Source organism: Monodon monoceros, unplaced genomic scaffold (genome assembly GCF_005190385.1).
Source record: "Monodon monoceros isolate NGI ecotype Baffin Bay Population unplaced genomic scaffold, NGI_Narwhal_1 Super_Scaffold_11, whole genome shotgun sequence".
NCBI classification, from domain to species: domain Eukaryota; kingdom Metazoa; phylum Chordata; class Mammalia; order Artiodactyla; family Monodontidae; genus Monodon; species Monodon monoceros.
The window spans coordinates 47,554,105-47,577,549 of NW_021703767.1; the positions used below are offsets into that span (position 1 = coordinate 47,554,105).

The following is a 23,445-nucleotide window of genomic DNA, read 5'->3' on the forward strand; positions in this document are numbered from 1 at the left end:
TTCCCTCTATGCCCACTTTCTGGAGAGTCTCTGTCATAAATGGGTGTTGAATTTTGTCAGAAGCTTTTTCTGCATCTATTGAGATGATCATATGGTTTTTATCCTTCAATTTGTTGATGTGGTGTATCACACTGATTGATTTTCGGATAATGAAAAATCCTTGCCTCCCTGGGATAAATCCCACTTGATCATGGTGTATGAACCTTTTAATGTATTGTTGGATTCGAATTGCTAGTATTTTGTTGAGGATTTTTGCATCTATGTTCATTAGTGATATTGGCCTGTAGTTTTCTTTTTTTGTGACATCTTTGTCTTGTTTTGGTATCAGGGTGATGGTGGCCTCATAGAATGAGTTTGGGAGTGTTCCTCCCTCTGCTATATTTTGGAAGAACTTGAGAAGGATAGGTGGTAGCTCTTCTCTAAATGTTTGATAGAATTTGCCTGTGAAGCCATCTGGCCCTGGGCTTTTGTTTGTTGGACGATTTTTAATCACAGTTTCAATTTCAGTGCTTGTGATTGGTCTGCTCGTGTTTCTGTTTCTTCCTGGTTCAGTCTTGGAAGGCTGTGCTTTTCTAAGAATTTGTCCGTTTCTTCCAGGTTGTCCATTTTATTGGCATATAGGTGCTTGTTGTAATCTCTCATGATACTTTGTATTTCTGCAGTGTCAGTTGTTACTTCTTCTTTAATGCTTTTAGTTCTATTCCAGCCATATCTGATTGGATGAGTGCCACCCACATTAGGGAGGGAAATGTACTTTATTCAGTCTACCCATTCAAATGTTAATCTCAACCAAAAACACCTACACAGAAACATCCAGAATAATGTTTGACCAAATATCTGGGCACCCTGTGGCCCAATCAAGTTGACACATAAAATTAACCATCATAGTATGTAAACATTTAAAAGCTCAGGACTACCAAACTAGTTAATTTGTACCTAAATATGAATTCTGACCAATATTACTCACAAATTCACATTTTGGGCTTTAAGATATACCGAAAAACTCAAAGGGAGTGAGTAAAGCCTTTCAAAGATTCAAAAATGTGCTCAAAGAGAACAACCACTAAAATCTGGAAGACAGTATGGCATTATGGGAAGTAAGAAACTTATGGTTGCCATGTTTCTTTAAAAGAGCTTTTTAACAGAAAAAATATTAAAGTTTTTATTTTTCCTGGTTCTTGGAGTAAGAATTTACTTTTTCCAGTGTTGAAAGATTTTATAAATTCAAAATAAGAATTTCTCATGATCTATAATCCTTCTGTCCCACTCTCTTAACATTACCCCTGGAGCCAGCACACTGGTGTCAAGAGCTGGCTGGTTCTCAGTGCAGGCAGTCTCACTTGTGGGGAAGACTTTGGACCCACATAGGGTTCCCAGGTGTGTGACCTGGGGCAAATTACTTCATCCCTCTAAGCAGCAACTTTCTTATCTGAAAATGGGGAGTTTAATATCTGTAAAATCAGCATGAGTGTTCCATAATTAAACATTCTGAAATTTAGACATCTGAATAATCTTCATTTTTGCAGTTTTATAAATAACACTGCCACCTTGGTTCTTAAATCTCTGGCTTCATTTTGGATCATTTTCTTAAATTCAGCTTCTTAGAGGTGAAATTAATGAGTCAAGGGATAGAACCTTCAAAAAAGATGGTACCAAGATTACACTAGCAATGGGAGAAAGAGAGAGGTGCTTTTCTCATTTTTAAACTTTATGTTTCCTAGAAGCATCAGATGGTGAAGGAGGAGGAGACACAGCAATGATGCAGCAGGAGAGAGCTCCAGTTCCTGCCCTGTCAAAGAAAACCGAACAGGTGACAGTCACTGTGGGAGAGTCACAGCTGTTGGCTCTGAAATCAGCCTCTTCTACCCCTCTACAGCATTCCATGTGCTCCAATACCAGTTATTGGTGGGATTTGAGGGAAGCTTTTACCTTCTCTGCCTTTGAAAGAGCCATGCTTTGTTAATTACAAACCAGCAAGGTCTATTTTTCCCCCTAATATTTTTTTTACAATATAAATATATTTTACAATAATGATATCTTAGATTCTTGTATTACATTTTTACCAAAGACCCAGTTTTATTCTTTTGGGTATAGTTCCTAGGAGAAGACAAATAGCACAGATATGCAAGATTACCCCCACACCAATGCATTATTACAGTACCAAGACATGCTGTGAGCAGGCTCCCAGGCCTTCATGTCTATCTAGCATCATGTCTGTTGTGTGAATTCTTATTGGGGATTTGCTACCTTTGTATTACCACAAGTGGCCATTTGATAAACTTTGCTCCCTGGACTTAGGACCTTTTATTGCCTTTTTAATCTTCTTGCTGGCCACTCACATCCATTTGCACCTTTCTTACATTATTGTCCCTGAGACCTAATTGGTAACCATGTGTGATTTTTTAAAAGACTATCTAACTGTCAGTCCAAAGTTACCATCTTCTTCATAGTAACATATGTGGCCTTATTCTTATTGTAGATGGCCCTAAACACATTCCACTAGAGTTTTGTGACCCAAAGTTTGTGACCAGGCTCAGGATAATTGTGGGAAGCAGTTTAGCATTTTGGTTACCTACAAGCTGTGACGCCTTGGGCAAGTTAAACTCTCTGTGCCTCAGTCTCCATATTGGTAAAGTGGTGATAATACGTGTATTTTCTTCACAGGGTTACGGGTGAGGATTAAACGATTAACACTTGTTAAGCTCTTTGAACTGTGGTTGGCAAAGAGTAAGCACTGAAGTGATAATTCTTACAGTAAAATATACTTCAAGTCTTTTATTTTATTCATTATTTTTTCTTTGTGAGGTGGGGAATGCAGCAAGATATACGTGTTTAATGTATAATCAGTCTTGGTTTTCTCTCTAGACATTAAATATTTAACTTCAAGGCCCTGTATCAATTTTAGTTTGCACCATTCTTTCTAAGATCTACAGGTTAACATCTGTAGCTTTTCAATTTATTTCACAAAGATGGGGTTTAATTTTACCTCACTTAACTCCACTGACCATACCAGAGTCATGCCTTCTTTGACCTCTGCCTCTAATCAGTGCCTACTTGCAGAACTTGTTTCCAAATATTCTTTTTTTTGTAGAAATTAGAACTTTATTATATTATAAACATTTCCAGAATATAAACTGATTTTGTATCAAGACTCCTTGAAACGTTTAAAACTGTATGTAACTTAAGCTTATAATAATGTATGTCATTTTCCACTTTCCAATATAGAAAATATACTGCAAGTTAGATCTAACAAAGGAAAAAAAATCAATCTAAACTGCTTCACAGAGAAAACTAATGAATATAAAAACACCCACCCCAAACTAAAACCCAATCAAGAAATAGATTCTGTAAAGCCTATTAATCCTCCAGTTTAAAATAAATGACGTCCTAAGGGAAAAATACTTCCACCATCATAGCAATTTGATGAATTAAAGCAGAGCCACTCTCGTTAAGGGAAATTACATTATGTATAAGAAAAATGTAGTAATGATTTTAGAAAAGAGGAAAAGTAATTTCCATGTTGGAGAGCAAGCACACTAAATGTTTTCTGTTCACTTAGCCTTTGTACCTGCTCACGTGAAAAGAGCGATAGGAACATCGTAAAACCAAGCTCCTCAACTCTTTTTTCAGTTTAACCTCAGGAGAACCAATGCAAGAGCTTCAAAATCCAAGGAGAGACTCGTCCCAAAGCATCTCCTCTTCTTCCTTTCTTTGACTTGTTCCTTTTTCTCTTTACTACCCTTAAGTTCCTATTTCTTAGAGGCTACATCTTGGCTTTTTTTCTCCTTTCGGTTTTTAAGTTTTTCTGTACTGACTGTTTCCACCTCTGTTTTGTTTCTTTGGATGCTCTTGTATTTGTCTAAATCTATTTCCTCACAAGCTTTCTTCCTCTTATGCTTGGGCCGCTCCTCCTCTCGTTTTTCCCGGCCTTTCTCTGGGAGCCTTTTTCTCTTCTGATGTATCTGTTTATAACTAGCTTGACGGGCACTGGTACTGTTTTCTGAGGAGAGGTGCCTGTAAACTCCAGATTCTACACTGTATGAGCTACAGTTATACTCTTGCTGACTAAAGTTCAGGGGTACTGGTTTTCCTGAGAAACAGTCCCTGGTGAATTGACAGCAGCTCAGGGAGTCCAGTCTCAGCCTGCTGTCATGAGCTGCTAGCCACTGAGGTAACCACTTTTCCACTGTTTGCGAAATACTGCATGGTCTTCGGTAGGTCTGGACGGTTTCACAAAGGAGTCTTTGATCAAACATTCTACACCTGGGTCTAGAATCAACCTCTTCTTTGCACCCACAGGTTTCCAAATAATCCTCTCTCATCTTTCTGAAACAAGTCTTTGGCTCTAAGCCTCTGGCTTTCTGCACTTTGATGTAATCTTCAAGTTCATCTTGAAAAGAGTCACATGTCTTTGAATGCTTCATTAGGTTGACAAGGAGTTCTCCTTAACAGGTTGAGAACTTGGTGGAGAAATTTGATCATATTCACCCATTGATTGCTTCAGATTTTTAGCATGAACTTTCCCCAAATAGTGAGACTGTGCAACAACTGAGGAGCTAAAAACCATGATGCAGAGATTTAAAAATCTATTTTTGTCCAATACTCCGCTCCCATTCACCTCATAATGTGAAATCCATTGTGATTCAAATTATGGCACTACTCCTTATAAGCCTTTTACAAAAGGTATTTGTAAAAAGTTCAGTCTTTGCTCATTCAACGTGGTACCTTCTCTGAGGCAGGGGCCCCCTCCGCGCCAACGCCACCCGCCAGTGGACAGGCCAAGGTGGAGGAGGCAGAGAGGCAGGGACCACCAATGCCGCCGCCGAGCGAGCAGGGTGGGAGCAGGAGGCGGAGACCGGACTTCCGAGGGGAAGTGGCCACCACCACCAGCGGCCAAGTGGACGGCACCGCCGCCATAACGGTGAGGAGCGCTACTACGCTTGCTCCAAATATTCTTTGTAGCCCACTGGCTTTCTTTTTTATTACTTTCTCCCTTGATTTTATTTTTGATTGTTCCTCACTTTTTCTGGACTCTTTGGTGAAAGAATAAATTTGCCTCAGTAAACTCACCCAAGCCTACATCTTTACTGTCTTTTTATTGGCAGAGCGTTCACCTTGCTGAATTTCCACCTATTTTTTACCTCCTTCCAACTTGAGTCTTCTTTTCCCACAACCATCAAGTTAGATAAATGGCAAGGAACCACAGGAAGAAAGGAGAAAGATCGAGGAAGAGAAAGTTAAATACATTCTTAATTTCCATGAGCATTCACCTATCTTTCAGCAGCCCTGGTTTCAACAATAATAAGACGATTTATTGAACACTCACCACAGGCACTGTGTAAGGCACCATGACTCAGTCGTCACAGGTGCCCTGTGAAGTAGGGGGGGCCCCATTTTACAAAGAACCTGAAGCTCAGAGAGATGGGTACCAGGAGTGATGACCCACTTGACTGTCTTTAAGCCACACCCTGAGGATGACACTGCTTCCATTTCCCTTTCCACCTGTCCTTCCTCATTCAACTTGGGAAAATTGGATTTACCATGCCATCAAGTAATTTCTTGGTCGCATGCCATTGCTATTTTATGCCAAGGAAAAAAAAATCACCAGAGATTTTACTGCTCATTTTAACCACCTTCATCTTGCTCTAATTTCTTTCACTAACAAATTGCTTTAAGGAAACAAAGTCCTGGGAATTCCCTGGCGGTCCAGTGGTTAGGGCTCCATGCTTCCACTTCAGGGGACACTGGTTCAATCCCTGGTCCGGGAACTAAGATCCTGCATGCTGAGTGGCCAACAAATAAATAAATAAATATAAATTAAAAAAGAATCAAAGTCCTAGGTAGACACAGTGCCCTTATCACTCTCTACAAGCCTATCCTCATTGCCCTGGCCAGAGAATTCACACAGGAACCTCCTTGTGCCCCTCTGCGTTATTTGAGTGTTATCCATCTACTTCTGTGGTCTCCCTACCATGCTGTACACATCTGTGCATCTCCACTGCATCTGGCACGGAACCTTCCCCGAACTGGCACTCATTTGTGACAAGGAATAATGGATGACTAGACTGGTATCCCAGCTTTCTTACCCCTCTTCCCATCTCAACCCTTTGTGTCCAAGCTGTGAGCCATTGGCTCCCTGACACAGCTGCCCACAGATGCCTTTTGGAGCCCCGTGACCATTGTCCCTCCTTCAGCCCCTCCTTGAAGGGTCCCCCACCTTGACATTAGACCTAGGAGTCTCTTCTCCTCCAGCCCGAATACCACACAGTCCCTTGGGCTCTTCTGTGGCCTCCTCGTACTGTCTCCCGCTGCTCTTCTCCCTCTGGAACTCATCTCACCACCCCAAGGACAGCCTTTTTGTCAGGCCGACTGTCATTTCTTGAGTCCTTCTCTAGTTGTTTATGCACATAGAGGTTGCATTTCCAACTAGCCCATAAGCACCTCAGAGGACAGGGTTTCTTTTGTGTTCACTGTGGTACCTAGCACAGCCATAGACATATGATTCATTTGGCACATGTGACCAAGTATTTGTTTTTTAATAGTAATCATATTTTTTTCTTGGATCAAAAAAAAAAAGAAAAAGAAAAGAAATTACTGTTTACTATATTTAAGTTTTGAATTTTTTTCAAATTTGCTTAGTTTGCTGTTCTTGAAGGGGTTTTTTGTTTGTTTGTTTGTTTGTTTTGTTTTGTTTTGTCTTGCGGTACACGGGCCTCTCACCGCCGCGGCCCCTCCCGCCGCGGAGCACAGGCTCCGGAGGCGCAGGCCCAGCAGCCACGGCCCACGGGCCCAGTCACTCCGCGGCACGCGGGATCCTCCCGGACCGGGGCATGAACCCGCACCCCCTGCATCGGCAGGCGGACCCCCAACCACTGCGCCACCAGGGAAGCCCCTGTTTGCTTTGTTTTTTAATGCTTGCATAGGAACTGCCTGGCATTATGCTGCTAGCTGTAATATGCATATCACCAGGTGAGAGTGTCCAGTTAGATGGTGTTCCCTCCTTTGCCATAGCTGGGCCTCACATTTTTATTACTGAGTCCACACCTCCCATCTGTCCAGTATTTCAAGCAGCAGGTTTATAACTTTATACAAGTTTTCTACCCTTGCAACTACATCATCTCTAGCAACCATTTCACATCTAAACAATCATCCTTGGCCTCCTTAATAATGTGAGTAGAAAGATTTGCCAGTAGCTTTTTTTTTTTTTCCAAATACTGCTTCCAAAATAAATGATGAATTCCCCTACTCCTAGAGATTGCATCACCCTCTTCCCTCCTCAACATCACTCATTTCAGAGCCAGCCCTAGTGACTTTGTAATTATGGTTCCCAGAATATAATCCCTTATGAGGGGTTGCGTGAATTTTCATTGATGTCTCCATGATGTCAGTAGCCTTTTAATGGTTCCATGACCCATCCTTTCCCCCTCAGAGACAACACTGGTCTTCTTTTTTTCTTAAGCTAGCCTTTTGTTTATCTCCTTGGATCATAAAAGAATCTTCAGCAAGAGTACTTATCCCTTTCCCTCCTTACTTACCTCTCTCACTACTGTATTTTCTTACCAATTCTTTTTTTTTTTTTTTTTTTTTTTTGCGGTACACAGGCCCCTCACTGCTGTGGCCCCTCCTGCCTCGGAGCATAGGCTCCAGACGAGCAGGCTCAGCGTCCATGGCTCACCGGCCCAGCCACTCCGCGGCATGTGGGATCTTCCCGGACCGGGGCACGAACCCATGTCCCCTGCATCGGCAGGCGGACTCCCAACCACTGTGCCATAGGGAAGCCCTCTTACTAATTCTTTATTTTTACATTGATCATTTCATATCTCTCCTACTCTTCAAGATTATTCTTGATTAAGAGAAAAGAGAACTGTGTCCTGTTTACTCTGATTTACCTTCCTCCTTTCCATGCTGGTGTCTCAATTCTGTTTCTCTTTGTATTAATCTATTGTTGTATAACAAATTACCCCCAAAGTTAGTAGCTTAAAACAGAAAAGGTTCCTTATCTCAGTTTCTGTTACCTCACAGGCATGGCTAAGTTCAGTCTCTCTGGCTCTACATCTCTCATCAGTTGTCAGTCAAGTTGTAAGCTGGACGTTAGGGGCTCCACCATGAGGAACCCTTCTTGAAGTTCATTCAGGTGGCTGATGGCAGGCCTCAGTCCCTCATCATGTGAGCCTCTCCACAGGGATGCCTCACAACATTGCCCATGGCTTCCTTCGGGCCATGTGAGTGACCCAAGAGGGAACTAACAAGAGCACTCAAGACCGAAACCAGTCTTTTTTTTTTTTAACATCTTTATTGGAGTATAATTGCTTTACAATGGTGTGTTAGTTTCTAATGTATAACAAAGTAAATCAACTATATGTATACTTATATCCCCATATCCCCTCCCTCGTGTGTCTCCTTCCCACCTTCCCTATCCCACCCCTCTAGGTGGTCACAAAGCACCGAGCTGATCTCCCCGTGCGATGCAGCTGCTTCCCACTAGCTATCTGTTTTACATTTGGTAGTGTATATATGTCCACGCCACTCTCTCACTTCGTCCCAGCTTACCCTTCCCCCTCCCCATGTCCTCAAGTCCATTCTCTACGTCTGCATTCCTGTCCTGCCCCTAGGTTCTTCAGAACCCCCTTTTTTTTTTTTTTTTTAGATTCCATATATATGTGTTAGCATATGGTATTTGTTTTTCTCTTTCTGACTTACTTCACTCTGTATGACAGACTCTAGGTCTATCCACCCCACTACAAATAGTTCAATTTTGTTTCTTTTTTTAGCTGAGTAATATTCCATTGTATATATGTGCCACTTCTTCCTAATCCATTCATCTGTCGATGGAGATTTAGGTTGGTTCCATGTCCTGGCTATTGTAAATAGAGCTGCGATGAACATTATGGTACGTGACTCTTTTTGAATTATGGTTTTCTCAGGGTATATGCCCAGTAGTGGGATTGCTGGGTCATATGGTAGTTCTATTTTTAGTTTTTTAAGGAGCTTCCATATTGTTCCCCATAGTGGCTGTATCAGTTTACATTCCCACCAACAGTGCAAGAGGGTTCCCTTTTCTCCACACCCTCTCCAGCATTTATTGTTTGTAGATTTTTTGATGATGGCCATTCTGACCGGTGTGAGGTGATACCTCACTGTAGTTTTGATTTGCATTTCTCTAATGATTAGTGATGTTGAGCATCCTTTCATGTGTTTGTTGGCAATCTGTATATCTTCTTTGGAGAAGTGTCTATTTAGATCTTCTGCCCATTTTTGGATTGGGTTGTTTGTTTTTTTGATATTGAGCTGCATGAGCTGTTTGTATATTTTAGAGATGAATCCTTTGTCAGTTCCTTCATTTGCAAATATTTTCTCCCATTCCGAGGGTTGTCTTTTCATCTTGTTTATGGTTTCCTTTGCTGTTCAAAAGCTTTTAAGTTTCGTTAGGTCCCATTTGTTTATTTTTGTTTTTATTTCCGTTTCTCTAGGAGGTGGGTCAAAAAGGATCTTGCTGTGATTTATGTCAAAGAGTGTTCTTCTTATGTTTTCCTCTAAGAGAGAAACGACAGTCTTTTTATAACCTAATCTGAGAACTGACATCACATCACTTTTGCCATATTCTGTTAGAAGCAGATCAGTAAATCTGGTACACATTCAAGAGGAGGGGATGAATACCAGGAGATGGTGATCACTGGTGCTATCCTGTAATCTGGCTACCACAGTCTGCCCTCTGGGCCCCAGTGATTTACATTCCTCCCATACGCAGAATATATTTGCCCCTCCCAAGGCTTGCAAAAATCTTATGACGTTACAGCATGAGCTTGGTGTCCAGAATTTCATTGTCTAGATCAGGTCCAGGTGCAGTTAAGTTTCCTCGGGTTTAGACCTTTAAGTATAACTCTTTGAGTGTATTTCTTCTCAACCTATGAAACTAAAGAGACAAGTTGTCTCAACCCCTACGTACCCAACACCAAGCAGTGAGGCAAGCATTGGATAACCTCTATAGGCATTTCTATTCAAATAGGAGTAACAAAGAGTCATTGGTCCACAACATTCAGAAAGTGTTAGGAGTTTCTTGATTAAGTCTTAAGGCCCAGGGTCTTATGGTTCTTGGCACTGCTGTTTGGGTTTTTGTTCTGTCCTCTGAGTCATCCTCCCTTTTTTTTTTAAATGAAAGGTAACATGTGTTTGCAACTAAGCAGCTCTTTCAGCTTGCTTCTTGATAATAGAATTCTCAGGGCTCCTCTCTGACCCTCTCAGCTTCTGAATATATAACTCCTTTAAGAATTGTGTGGGGGCTTCCCTGGTGATGCAGTCGTTAAGAATCCACCTGCCAATACAGGGAACACGGGTTTGAGCCCTGGTCCATGATGATCCCACATGCCACAGAGCAGCTAAGCCCATGTGCCACAACTACTGAGCCTGCACTCTAGAGCCCGCGAGCCACAACTGCTGAGCCCGTATGCCACAACTACTGAAGCCCACATGCCTAGAGCCTGTGCTCTGCAACAAGAGAGGCCACTGCAATGAGAAGCCCGCACACCGCAATGAAGAGTAGCCCCTGCTCACCACAACTAGAGAAAGCCTGCATGCAGCCATGAAGACCCAACGCAGCCAAAAATAATAAATAAATTTAATTAATTAATTAATTTTTTTAAAAAAAGAATTGTGTGGGTCTCCTATGATTCTTCTGGGGATTTACTCTATTAGGCAGAAGTCACACCCACAATGTTTTCCAGATAACCCCTTCTGTACCTTGGGCTTCAGCTGAGACAATTACAAGATAAGACCCCTTAAGCTTCCTAGACTCATGTTTGAGAGAATCTGCGAGGCACACCTTTAATCTCTTTAAAAACTTTTGTTTTTTCTTTTTAATTTGGCTGCACTGCGGGGCTTGCAGGATCCTAGTTCCCCGACCAGGTATCAAACCCGGACCCTCAGCAGTGAAAGCATGGAGTCCTAACCACTGGACTGCCAGGGAGTTCCCTTTAAGTATTTCTTATGTAACTGTGACTGTGTCCAAAATTTTTGAACAGTGTGTTCAGGCACTATCCACCTAGCAATCACCTTATTTTTGACACATTTCAAAGTAATTTGCAAAATCAGTACACTCCCCTCAGATGCTTCAGCATGCATATTATTTTTAAAAGCTCAATATTTACTTTAAAGTTCTTTTTTTTTTCTTGTAAGGTGAAGTTAACATACAATAAAATACACAAATGTCAAATGTACCGTTCAATGAGTTTTGACAAATTCATATAACTCCGTAATACAAACCCCTACAGGATACAGAACATTACCATCACCCCAGAATCCTTTCATGCCACCTCCCTGTTAATCACCATTCCAAACTCCTTGCTCCTGAGGCAACCACTGTTCTGATGCTTTTTCCCCCAAAATTTGTTTTGCTTTTTCTAGGATTTCATGTAACTCCATCAGTCTTTAGCTGTTTTTCTTACTTGCTACCTTATATTTTATACTGCAGTTTCTTGATTTACCACTTTCTGATTATCTTCCTGAGGTAGCATAGGAGGACATAGTCCTCTCACCTATGCCCTATTCCCTCTCCAACTGCTACTTCCTCGGCCGATACACTATTACATTTTGGTTAAAACAGTTGTCACTCTTTCATTATTATGACCATGGAAACACTGTTCAGTGCTGAGAAAAAGAGAAGTTATAATCATCCCTCCTTTCTTATACAACTCTTTATTTTTATGTATTAATAATTACCTCATTTCTTCACTTGCCTAGCTTGCTATGTTCCTACTGTTAATTGCTCCCGTATGTTCCAACATCTCTTCCACATGCCCATGGACAGTATTTTCCATATGCTCAAATAGATCAGTTATTGTTCTTTCCTACAGATCTCCACACTTTTGTTCCACTCTGAATTGGTTATTCTCTAGGCCTGCTGAACAACTGAGACTTCTCTTTACTGCCCCTTCAGTAGCCTCCCGGATTGGTCTCCCTACTTACTGAATCCTATGTCATCCTCTTGATTTAGTCCTTTATTATGCTGGAATAGAGCCTTGAGTATCTGTGGGTAGGAAGTAAATTTTTTGAGATCTTAAATATCTGAGAATGTTTAATGAAATCTGAAATTTTTCCTCTTAACTTGATTGATAATTTTGCTGGGTATAAAAATCTAATTTGAAAAAAAAATCTAATTTGCAAATAAATTTTCCCCATAATTTTGAAGGCTTTGTTCTACTGAGTTCAAGCATCAATTACTGCTGTTGCACAGTCTGCCACCATTCTTTTCTTTGACCTTTTGTATTTTGTATGTTACTGTTTTTCTTTTCATAAGTTTTTAGAATCTTTTGTTTGTCCAGGATGTTCTGCAATTTCACAGTGATTTTCCTTAGCATGGTTATTTTTCTTATCCATTGTACTGTACACTTAATGGGCTTTCAATTTGGAGTTTCATGTTCTAGAAATTTTCCTTCAGTTCTGGAAAGTTTTTCATACATTATTTTTTTATTACTTCTTTCCCACTGTTTTATATGACTCTTACTTTCTATAATACCTTTTATTGGCATGTTGATTCTCTTGGGCTGATTCTCTAATTTTCTTACCATTTTTTTCTTATCATTTTTTCATCTTTCTGGGAGATTTTTTCTACTTTATCTTCAAGCCTTCCTCCTACATTTTTATTCCAACTTTCTTTAATTTTTATTTTAATTATTTTAATTTTTTGCTGCATTGGGTCTTCATTGGTGCGCACAAGCTTTCTCTAGTTGTGGCAAGTGGGGGCTACTCTTCGTTGCAGTGCACAGGCTTCTCATTGCAGTGCCTTCTCTTGTTGTGGAGCACAGACTTTAGGCACGCGGGCTTCAGTAGTTGCAGCACGTGGGCTCAGTAGTTGCGGCACGCGGGCCCTAGAGTGCACTGGCTTCAGTAGTTGCAGTGTGCAGGCTCAGTAGTTGTGGCTCGTGGGCTTAGTTGCTCTGCAGCATGTGGGATCTTCCCCGACCAGGGATCGAACCCATGTCCTCTGCATTGGCAGGCAGATTCTTAACCACTGTGCCGCCAAGGAAGCCCCCCAACTTTCTTATTTGTTTTAAGGTTTAAATGGTTTTTTTATTTTTTTTCCTTTTTTATAGCATCCTCATTTTATAGCATCTTGTTTCATGGCTGAAAATTCTTCCCTCTTCTCTCTGAGAATATTAATTGTAATTGTTTTGAAGTACAGTCTCTGTTTCCTCAGTGTTCTTTTTTCTTTTTTTTGTTTATTTGCTATGATGTTGGAGACTTTCCTTAGATGTCTGATGAACCTTAGCTGTCTATTCATATTAGGGAGAAACACACTAAAAAGTTAATGGAAAACTTTCGTGCATAAATGGGGCTTGTTAATTAGTGGACCTCTTGGTAGGGTGATATGATAACAAAGCTGGACATTTACTATGGAACCCCCAAATGTCACTCTCTTGTGGCATTTCTCTTAGGCCATTTTATTTTTCCAGAGAAGAATTCAGTAGTGTTCTGCCTACACTATATAAGCCTCTCTTGAAATATCCTGAAACAGGGACAGGAAAAGGAAATGAGCCTCAACCTCTACCCTGCCTCCCTTGTGCTAGACTTCTTGGTCTTCTTATTCTCTCCAGAGCATAAATCTCCAGTCTTCTGTTAGGAAGAACAAGATGAGAGGAAGCGGTAATGGGATAGTTGCTTGGCTGCCTGAGCAGAAGATATAGCCAGGTGGGTGTAGGAGGGAGGCTAATCATTTTAAACGTGAAGTTTCAACCAGTCTCTTTCTTTCAAACCCTTTCCCCTCTGTAGTACCTTGTACCACCCACTGCTGAACCTTTTCAGAGTCCAACAGGTGAAACAGACACACTTATTGTTAGCATCTGTCTCTCTAGAAACCCAGGTGCTAGATGTCTCTCTCCCTATGCTAAATAGCTTACATCCAGTTTCAACCCTTTCCATTTTCCAAAATGTTGTTGAAATCTCTCCACTACTGTTGTCCTTTCTCCTGGTTTCTTCGTCCTTATAGACTTATATCATTTTCAGTTTCCTTTATTTTCAATTTTTAAAAAATATTTATTTATTTATTTGGTTGTGCCAGGTCTCAGTTGCAGCAGGTGGGCTCCTTAGTTGTGGCTCGCGGGCTCCTTAGTAGAGACATGTGAACTGTTAGTCGCAGCATGCATGTGAGATCTAGTTCCCCAACCAGGGATAGAACCTGGGCCCCCTGCATTGGGAGCATGGAGTCTTAACCACTGCGCCACCAGGGAAGTCCCTCCTTTATTTTCATTTTAGTAGCGTTTTGAAAATGATTTGCCATGGTTAAAACCAGAAGACTCATTCTTAAAGGATATAATTTTTGACACTTTAAGGAATTGAAAACATGCCCCAATTAATTGCTTCACTGAAAGCTTAATAAGTTTTTTTTGGTATATTTTTGGGCAAGTGTGATTCTTCTAAATCTTTAACTTCATACTCAGGGTACATATTTAAAAATCACTGCATAAAGAAATGACATTACTTATTAACTGCCAAAGTCAGATACTGTTGGAATCAGTTTCTAGAAATGGTTAGTTGGCCTACCCTGAGTCTTCCTCATCTTACCTAGTCTCTCTGAGGGTAGACATCAGCATCTGTAAGGCAGCTGGCAACGTTTAGGAATTTTCAATACTATGGGCTTTGTATTTCTTCATAAAGTAGTCTCACTTCTATGGAAATTGACCCCATAAACTAGCTTCTTCATTAGCACCCTACTGCAACCAGCTAAAGTGACTGCTCCCAGAAAACAAATATCATACTGCATTTCCTTTAAGATGATGTAAGAATTTGAACCTAACATGTAAACCTGTTACGGTATCTTGACAAAAGCAGTTGTCAAGCATGTTTCTTTTTTCCTTTGCGTGATTCAGAATTGTGTTTTTATTTTTTCTTCCAGAATTGGAGAGTCCATATCCTTATAACTGAGCTCATTTCCACATTTAATTTGTGTCATGTTTAACTGGCTTTGTAAACCTGGCATAAATACAAACCCCGCACATTGAACATACCCTTAGAGAGCACCCCCATTTACTAAATAAGAAAATGAAACAGGTCTACATCTGCTTCCCCCCAAAACCTTCATAATGGGGACAAGATACTGAAGTATGCCTTGAGGGATCTAGGGAGATACTAATTGTATCCAGGCCTTTGCCATAGCAGCATGAGCTGATGTTGGCTTGATCTGTAATTGGACTCTTATGACTGTCTGGCAGCTTCTGTGACATATTAGTGGCCTTGGCCCAGTTTCTAATTGGCATCAAATTAGCGTGTATCTGCATCCACAAGACAGCTTAACTTTCTAAATAAGAGAGGCCCTAATATCTATTTTCTTTAGCTATGATGCAATTGTACTTTGCAGGTTTTTTCTTTTAACTGAGAAGCAGCTGAAATTTCAAGATTCCCGTATTACTTTAATCCTGAGCCTTTTGAATCTACTTCTCTATAACTGAAACAGAGTCTAGAAACTGCTGGTCCTGGCCCCATGTCTTGAAGAAATTACATAGCATTATATCTCTCTGGATTCAGGCCATAGGCATTCTTAATCTGTAGGCTATCTGGAAACTTTAATAGAAAGCTTCATCTGTAATCATTTTAAACAGAGCCAGTAGAGACAAGATTGCTTTAGTTAGTAGTTTACCAGCTTAAACTGAGTACTCTCTAGTTGGAATGGAAACTTAATCAAGAAAAAACTCAGAATAAGTTTTCACTTATATTTTATGTCTTACTTGGCAACTTGTTTGAAAATGTTGCATAAAAGATCTAGTACAGGAAACATTTTATATAACTGCCTATGATTAATAAATATGGAATCTGAAGCATTCTATTTTATAAATCAAGGTCTTAGTCCAAATTTCCTGTTTTTTTACACTAAAACAAAACAAAACAAAAAACAAATCCTTAGGGTAAAAATAGCACTAAACTATATAGGGTACTCCAGGGGTCAAGGCAACAGGCAAAATCAATTACTCAGGATGCCATGGTGTTGAGGCTTTTGTCAGACCATAAGCAGAAACATTCATTTTGTAGTCACTATAGATAAGACATTTGGTGCAGCTGGTTTCATAAAAATATAAGTAAATATATCCTACTTCAGATTTTCTGTGCCTATTGAGGAGAGGAAAGGAATGAATAACAAAATGATAAGTCAGTGACTTGGAAATACAGACTCACACATTGCTAGTTCCTGGAAACACCAGTCATTCTAGTCAAAGACTTCTTTACTACATCTTAATTTTAATCACATCTCTTTCTGCCTGTATTTTCCAAACCTAGCCACTGTCTTCCATCTTTAATACCCTGTACCACCACCTCAAACACATATATACACTTACTCACACATTTTGACCTTTGTTCAAAGATTTTCCAGTCTTAAGTCATCTGCACTTTCTCACTTTTACAAATTCTCTCAGCTCGGCCCCTGCATAATAGCCTTCAGTGGATTTTCCAACATTTCTTTGTCCAAGATACTCTGAAGAATACATGCATGACAGTAGATATTGATACTTTGGGATTCATACCATTAGTTGACACCTCATCATGCTAAGATGAAAGTTTTCTCATTTACATTTCTTTATAGCCTAAAGAATGTTTCTTGATACAACCAAAGGAAACAAATGAAGATGCCACCAAGACCAGGAAGAGGAAAAAGGTAATATTAATAATTTTTTACAATGGTACAGCCCCACATGGTTTCTATCACATTGTTATATAGTGTACTTTGATGAGGCAATTATTGTAATCCCCACTTTAGATATGCAAAAATTGTAAAATTCATTGAGGTTTGGTGACTTTCCTAAGGTCACTAGTAATAAGTGTTTCTGTTGGAGCTAAAAATAAATTCTTCTAATTCCTATTTCAGTCTTGTGGATACCAAACATCTTTGTTACCCACCCTGTGTTTTCACTGTGGTTAGAAGTCAGACAGGGGTTTCTAATTCTAAAAGGGGCCCAGAGCTCTCCTGCCCTCTGGCCCGTCTGGCTCTGTCCAAGAAAAGAAATTTACCAACCTTCTTTTCTTACCCATTTCATTTTTTAAAAGCCTTATGTCTTAAAGTATTAATAAAAAGAAAATAATAAGCAGATGAAAGTAGTGTAAGTATAAGGCATTTCTGACTCTAATTTCAAACGATAATTTAAAGCAAAAGGCTCCCCTTGCGTTTTAAGACTTGCCTGTGAACATACGGAAAACTCTGTTGCTCCTATACAAACTTTCTTATGGCTCAGCCTTGAAGAAAGTGTGGTTAGCTTTTTTTTTAAATAAATTTATTTAATTAATTAATTTATTTTTGGCTGCGTTGGGTGTTCGTTGCTGTGCGTGGGCTTTCAAGCACAGGCTGTAGGCACCCAGGCTTACGGTATTTGTGGCACGTGGGCTCTAGAGCACAGGCTCAGTAGTTGTGGCACACGGGCTTAGTTGCTCCGTGGCATGTGGGATCTTCGTGGACCAGGGTTCGAACCTGTGTCCCCTGCGTTGGCAGGTGGATTCTTAACCACTGCACCACCAGGGAAGCCCGAAAGTGTGGTTAGCTTTGACCTTCCACCACAGTTGTCAAAACAGCAATGTAATTCTCTCCCTGCCAAGAAGGGTCTACTGCTGTAGTCAGCAGAGGAAATGCGATTGGGATTAGAGGAAACAAGATGGACTCAAACCAATTACTTAACAGCAAGCTTTTAGAAAACAGAGTGTGTGTGCATATGTTTTCCTTGCCTGCACATGGCCAAATAGGAGGATGGGAAATGCCAAATTGGCTGAGTTTTGGCAAGTCCTTAAAGAAACGACTTTTAACTTCTCTTTGATAGTTTGACACTAATGGCCTTCAGGAGTGTTAAGTTCTTGGGGTTCAAGGTCAGAACTCCAGCTAGCTAGTTTAGCCTTGGCTGAGGTCATGCTAAAATGTGCCCACGGATGACGTGTTCTTTTAAAGTTAACTCATTTGACAGAACTTTGACCGTTCTTGGCAGTGGTATGAAAAGGAAGATAGTATGGAAGGAGGGGGGAAAAGCTGGGGTAGAAGGCAAGGAAGGGCTCTTTCTGGATTTTTGGTGAAATACTAGGAAGAAATAAGAAGGGAAGTTTATGATGAAAGTTAAATGAACAATTGTGCATTCCTAGTACATTGCAGACATTCAGTAAATGCTACACAAATAAGTCCAAATCAAAATAGATGTTGTAAAGTATCCTGTTCTGCTTTCCATAGGGCCAATTCAAGATGTCTCTCCCAAGACTTGAGAATTGAGGGTCTCAAGTGCCCCTATTTAGTGTCCTCCTTTGCTGAGATTAGTCCTGCAACTCTTACTTTAATCCCAGAAATCCAAACTGAGACTCAGTGCCTTAAGAACCAGGTTACACAAGAAATTCTCAAAATTCTACTCTCCCAGGAATACACATTTTCTGAGGCTTAAAAGGAGGTTTCCACAAGCAACAAGATTTATTGACTTTTAACAGAAAATTGTAGCCTGTTAAAGACTCCTGCAAAATTTTTAGTTCTACTAGCAGAGACCAAGAGTTACAAGGAGTCTTTTAGATCATCCATTCATTTTTCAAAGCAGTAGTTACGTCCAAGAAGTATCTTTTAAGTTTTCTGAAGTGTGTTTATTAGAACTCCCATTCACACTTGGCTATCACAGAACCTACTTACAGTTTAAATGCCAGAGGAATCAACCTATCCTAAGCCAAATGCCATCCTAAAATCTGTCTTCCCATTTTTACTTCTTTCTCATCAGAAGAAAATTACTGATGTTCTTGCAAAATCAGAGCCAAAACCAGGGACACCTGAAGACCTACAGAAGCTGATGAAAGACTATTATAGCAGCAACCGCTCAGTGATTGAATTAGAAGAACTAACCCTACCAGGTACAGCCAGGCTTCCTTGTTGTTACTCCTTCTAATTAATATATTTCCACGTGCTAGTACTCCTTTCCTCAACCTAATAGTTTTAACTGTTGGATGATTTCTTCATTCAGATGCTAACTGGTATTCGTTCAGTCTAACAGAAGGATTTGTAATTTTTATTCAAAAGGTATTGGGTGTACATTTTTTTGGACAGATTCTTCAATGAATAAGAATTTTAATGAGGATAGAAGTTAAATTAAAAAAAGATAAAGCACACATTCAAAAGTATAGATAATTAATTTACTCATCCTTTATAGATAAAAACTTTAGCTTTAATAGCATCTTAGTTTTGTTGTTGCCCTTATCATGGATATCTAGTCATGGTTTTGCTTTTAGGGTAGTATTTTGGGTCCCAGTCAAGACTTTTTTCAAGTAAACCATCTAAAGATAGGGACAAAATTCTGCATTTTTAGCAAGGCTGACACCTCACCCTGTGTGATTCTTTTTTTTTTTTTTTTTTTTTTTTGCGGTACATGGGCCTCTCACTGCTGTGGCCTCTCCCGCCGCAGAGCGCAGGCTCCGGACGCGCAGGCCCAGCGGCCATGACTCATGGGCCCAGTCGCTCCGCGGCATGTGGGATCTTCCTGGACCGGGGCACGAACCCGTGTCCCCTGCATTGGCAGGCGGACCCTCAACCACTGCGCCACCAGGGAAGCCCTGTGTGATTCTTAAGCCTATTATCATTTGAGATCTACTGCCTTAGATATTTATAATTAAGTTAAAAGATATTGGAAAATTATTTTAAAAACCAATTTTAATTAATTTCAAAATAATGGTATAACCTGTAACTCTTTTGCACAGAGATTGAAGAAAAGATGTCATAAAATCAAACCGCAGAGGGTTTGTGCACCACTGCTTCAGATGAGCTCTCTATATGTAGACTACTAGAGATATCTAACACTGCTTTTGGAAAAAGTCAAGGGTAGCTTGATTTCCTTTTTCCATTACAACTTTATGCTTTCTAGAGGCTTGAGAAGCTGAAAAACATCCCATACCCTGAATTTTTATAACTCTTTCATAAAATGATGTGTGTGTGTGTGTGTGTGTATGTGTTTTAAATGCACGTTGGGTTGGAGACATCAGTACCCCTGTCTGTTCCTTTTCCAAAAGGAATACCCTTTAGGGAATTGAAGGAACCCATTTCCACATGAGCGAGTTCTGGAGTTTTCTACTTACTGAGATCAGAAAGCCCAACAGCAGTTAGAAACCACTCTTCTCAGCACAGCAGCTCCTCAGGAGGAGAGTTAGGTCCTGGCTCTTCTATCCTCAGGAACCAGGTATTATAACAAAGCCTCTTCAATGTTTAACTGAAGTTTGATTTTACTCTGACTCAGTGGTCAATTTTCCCTTCTAGTTCTTTGTTAGAGTTTGCCTTCACCTGAATAAGGACTTGTAAGATAATGGGACCACTGCTACTCTGTAACCTCATGGAACATTGTAATTTGCTAGAATTGTAGAGAGTCAAAAGTCAGAAGAAAAAGCCTTTAAGGAGTCATTTGATTTCCATACTGAGTTTACATTATATTATATCATCATTAGAGTGCAGTAATATAGTTAGGCAAGAATGTGTGGTCATGGTTGGCTGAGGGGAAAATGTTTAAAATATGTTAAAAATACTGCTATAGCCAAAAGGAACAGGTTTTCATTTTCAGTTAAGAAATTAGGCCATTCTGAGCCACAGTGAACAAAGGCATCATAAGAAGGTTTTAGAGAAAACACCCATCACTACACTGTCAGGACCAAGGACACAGAGGAGGTCTCTGTTATTTGAGAGGAGGGGCACGCCATGGGCTATCTGGAACAGTCTCAGGAAGGGGCATAAATACAAGATGGATATAAGTAATAAAATATTGTTCCTATTTAGTTTGCTGAGTGTCTAACTTGGTTGTGGTTTGAAGTTGTTTGTGTCTGTAGGGCAGCAACATGTCTTTTCAATTAATACTGTGCATGTACATTGTTAATGTCATACACATGGGAACTTAATTAGAGTTTTGAGGCAGGAATCACTTAGAGCTAACTCAGCTGTCCTCCTGAGAGCTGCAGTGTGGTTTAGATCAGTGCTAAATGCCTGTAAGCTAGCCGCAACTGAATCACCCAGGAACTTAAAAAGCAAATTCCCAGGCCCAGCCCCAAGGAATTCTGACTCATTGAGCAAGGGGTAGTCCATTCCAGGAATCTGTATTTTTTGTAAAGTTCTCCAGGTGAGTCTGGTCATATCCAGGCTTGGGAGATTACAGTTTTAAAGACCATCAAAGGCTCAACAACAGTATAGGGGGCAACATCTTTGAAGTTGGTTACTCACATATTGTGAGTTATATATGCTGGGGCACAGCATAAGTTTCATTTAATTTAGTGATAGTTTACTCCCTAACACACTGCTATGTTTATAGACAGACTTCTTCTGCTATAATGAATTAGGATGCTAAACATTATGTTGCTTTTTTATACATCTTAGGTACAGAGTTAATAATACTACATAATTGCTAGACCATGATCATTGTTGGTTGAGCAAGGCTCCTATGTTTTATTGTAGCCCGTTCCATTCTTTCATTGTGTTGTTGTGCTATGTTATGTTAATGTTGTATTTTGATGCATTATTCCCGCTTTTCCCCATCCACACTCCAAATTCCTTTCTCCATAGGCATAATGTTACTATACCTTTTTAAATATGCATATGTTCTTGTAAAATATATCATATTGTTGTGTGTGGATACATTTTACAATTTATTTAAATGATGTTGTGCTGAACCTCTCATTCTGTTTCTTTCCTCACTTAGCACTTTTTCAAGATACCTGTATAGCTTTAAGTACATCTACTTCATTGCTTCTAAAATGCTACATAGTATTCCAATGATTTCATTGACCACATGTTGCTCATCTGTTTTCTCCGATATGGACCTTTAGGTTGCTTCTAGTTCCCCAATATTACAAATAATGCTAGTATGAATATACTTGAGTATGTCTCTTTACAGACTACACAAGAATTTCTTTCCATTATTTACTCAGGAATGTAATCCTGGGGTCATAGGGTATAAACACCTTAATTTTACTACCATCCAGGATAGCGATACCACTTTACACCTCTACCTACAGTTCACAAAGAGCTTCCATCATCCTACATTCTCAGCAACACTTGGTATATACATCTTTCTAACAGTTGCCATTCTAAAGTGTGTGCAAAGTGTTATCTCATTTTGTATTAATTTGCATTTCTATGATGAGTTTGAGCATCTCCACATAGATTTGTTAGCTATTTCAGCTTTGCCTTTGTATATTGCCTATTCCATGGATTTGAAAATAAAGATGCTTCATTAGTCCATTGAATGATACAAGCTTCTGTTTCACTAATCTAAGAAATGATGGACAGTTTAAAGTTTACTTATTGTTGCTGCTGCTGTTGTTTTAAATGCTAGACAACTTTAAAATATATGAGTCCCCAATTCATTAACGTTGTACAACCTATTCAAGAATACACCATTCACATGTAATCTATTTTGAGTATGTGTTTGCGAAATCCTTTACAAAGCATGTTTCTCGTATTTCTAGACTCCTGCTTCCTCAAGGCCAATGATTTGACTCACAGTCTTTCATCATATCTAAAAGAAAGTAAGTAAACTCATTTTTTAAAAAATTATTCATCAAGTTTTATTATTTCCATTAAAACATTAGATGTATCTCTTTAAAATAAAAACTTTTAAAACTTCATTTAAAATCAAGTTTCCATCTTAAATGGATTTTAAATGAAGGTTTTTTAGGTCCATCTTGATATTAATTTTTATTTATTTAAATGTATTCTTGTTTCTCTCTGGTATTGGGGATTTGGGTTTTGGTCTTGTTTTTGTTTTACAACACATTAGAAGTATTGCTCCTGGAATCCAGAGAATTCTCAGTGTTCTAGTTGCAGGTACCCCATCAATTTGCTATTTGACTTGGCACAAGTCACTGAGGACTCCTCCAGGACTCTATTTTGTTATCTGAAAGACAAGGAAGTTGGACTATGTGATCTTGAACCCATCTCTAAGGTTCTGAAATTCTGTTCCCATGTTCAGAATTCAGACCATGGCTATTGCACAGACAATCTAATTTGATCTTTTCGATTGAATGTAGGCAGTAATAACTAGATTATTCATGCTAGGTAGTCATTTATTGTGACCAACAATGAAATAGTTTAGACATGGTGATTTAACATTCCTTTTTCAAGTTCTAACCAATTCTGATGACACTCAGCTTGAGTTCATAAACCTTTCTTAGCCTCAAATTCAGCAAATGTAAATGTAGGTAATAATGGAATCAATCTCAATGGATTATGAGAACTAAAAAAGTTATGTAAAGTGCATAGCACAGTGTCAGTGTTTAATAAATGTTTGCTATTTTAATATCATTTCCATTTTATATCTTATGCTGAGTGTCCCTTTAAAATGAAGCATTATTTATTTATTTATTTTTGGCTGCGTTGGGTCTTTGTTGCTGCACTCACGCTTTCTCTAGCTGCCGTGAGCGGGGACTACTCTTCCTTGCGGTGCGCGGGCTTCTCATTGTGATGGCTTCTCTTTGTTGCAGAGC

At 39.6% G+C, this 23,445-nt stretch overlaps 2 protein-coding genes across 4 annotated transcripts in view; one reads left to right on the forward strand and one right to left on the reverse strand.

Annotated features, from left to right (window-relative positions):
- The window catches only part of CMSS1 (cms1 ribosomal small subunit homolog), a 381,357-nt gene that overhangs the window by 343,969 nt on the left and 13,943 nt on the right, over positions 1-23,445 (forward strand). For 2 of the 3 annotated variants that reach the window (XM_029215235.1, XM_029215236.1), the window contains 4 exons: positions 1,725-1,810; positions 16,568-16,639; positions 18,714-18,843; positions 22,429-22,488. In XM_029215235.1, coding sequence (XP_029071068.1) covers positions 1,725-1,810; positions 16,568-16,639; positions 18,714-18,843; positions 22,429-22,488 — 348 coding nt within the window. Of the gene's footprint in view, positions 1-1,721; positions 1,811-16,567; positions 16,640-18,713; positions 18,844-22,428; positions 22,489-23,445 lie in introns of all 3 variants that reach the window. The other variant, XM_029215234.1, reaches the window with a different exon arrangement.
- Positions 3,750-4,424, reverse strand: LOC114891138 (lysine-rich coiled-coil protein 1-like). The gene has a single exon (XM_029215238.1). The coding sequence runs from the start codon at positions 4,422-4,424 to the stop codon at positions 3,750-3,752; it is 675 nt and encodes a 224-aa protein (XP_029071071.1).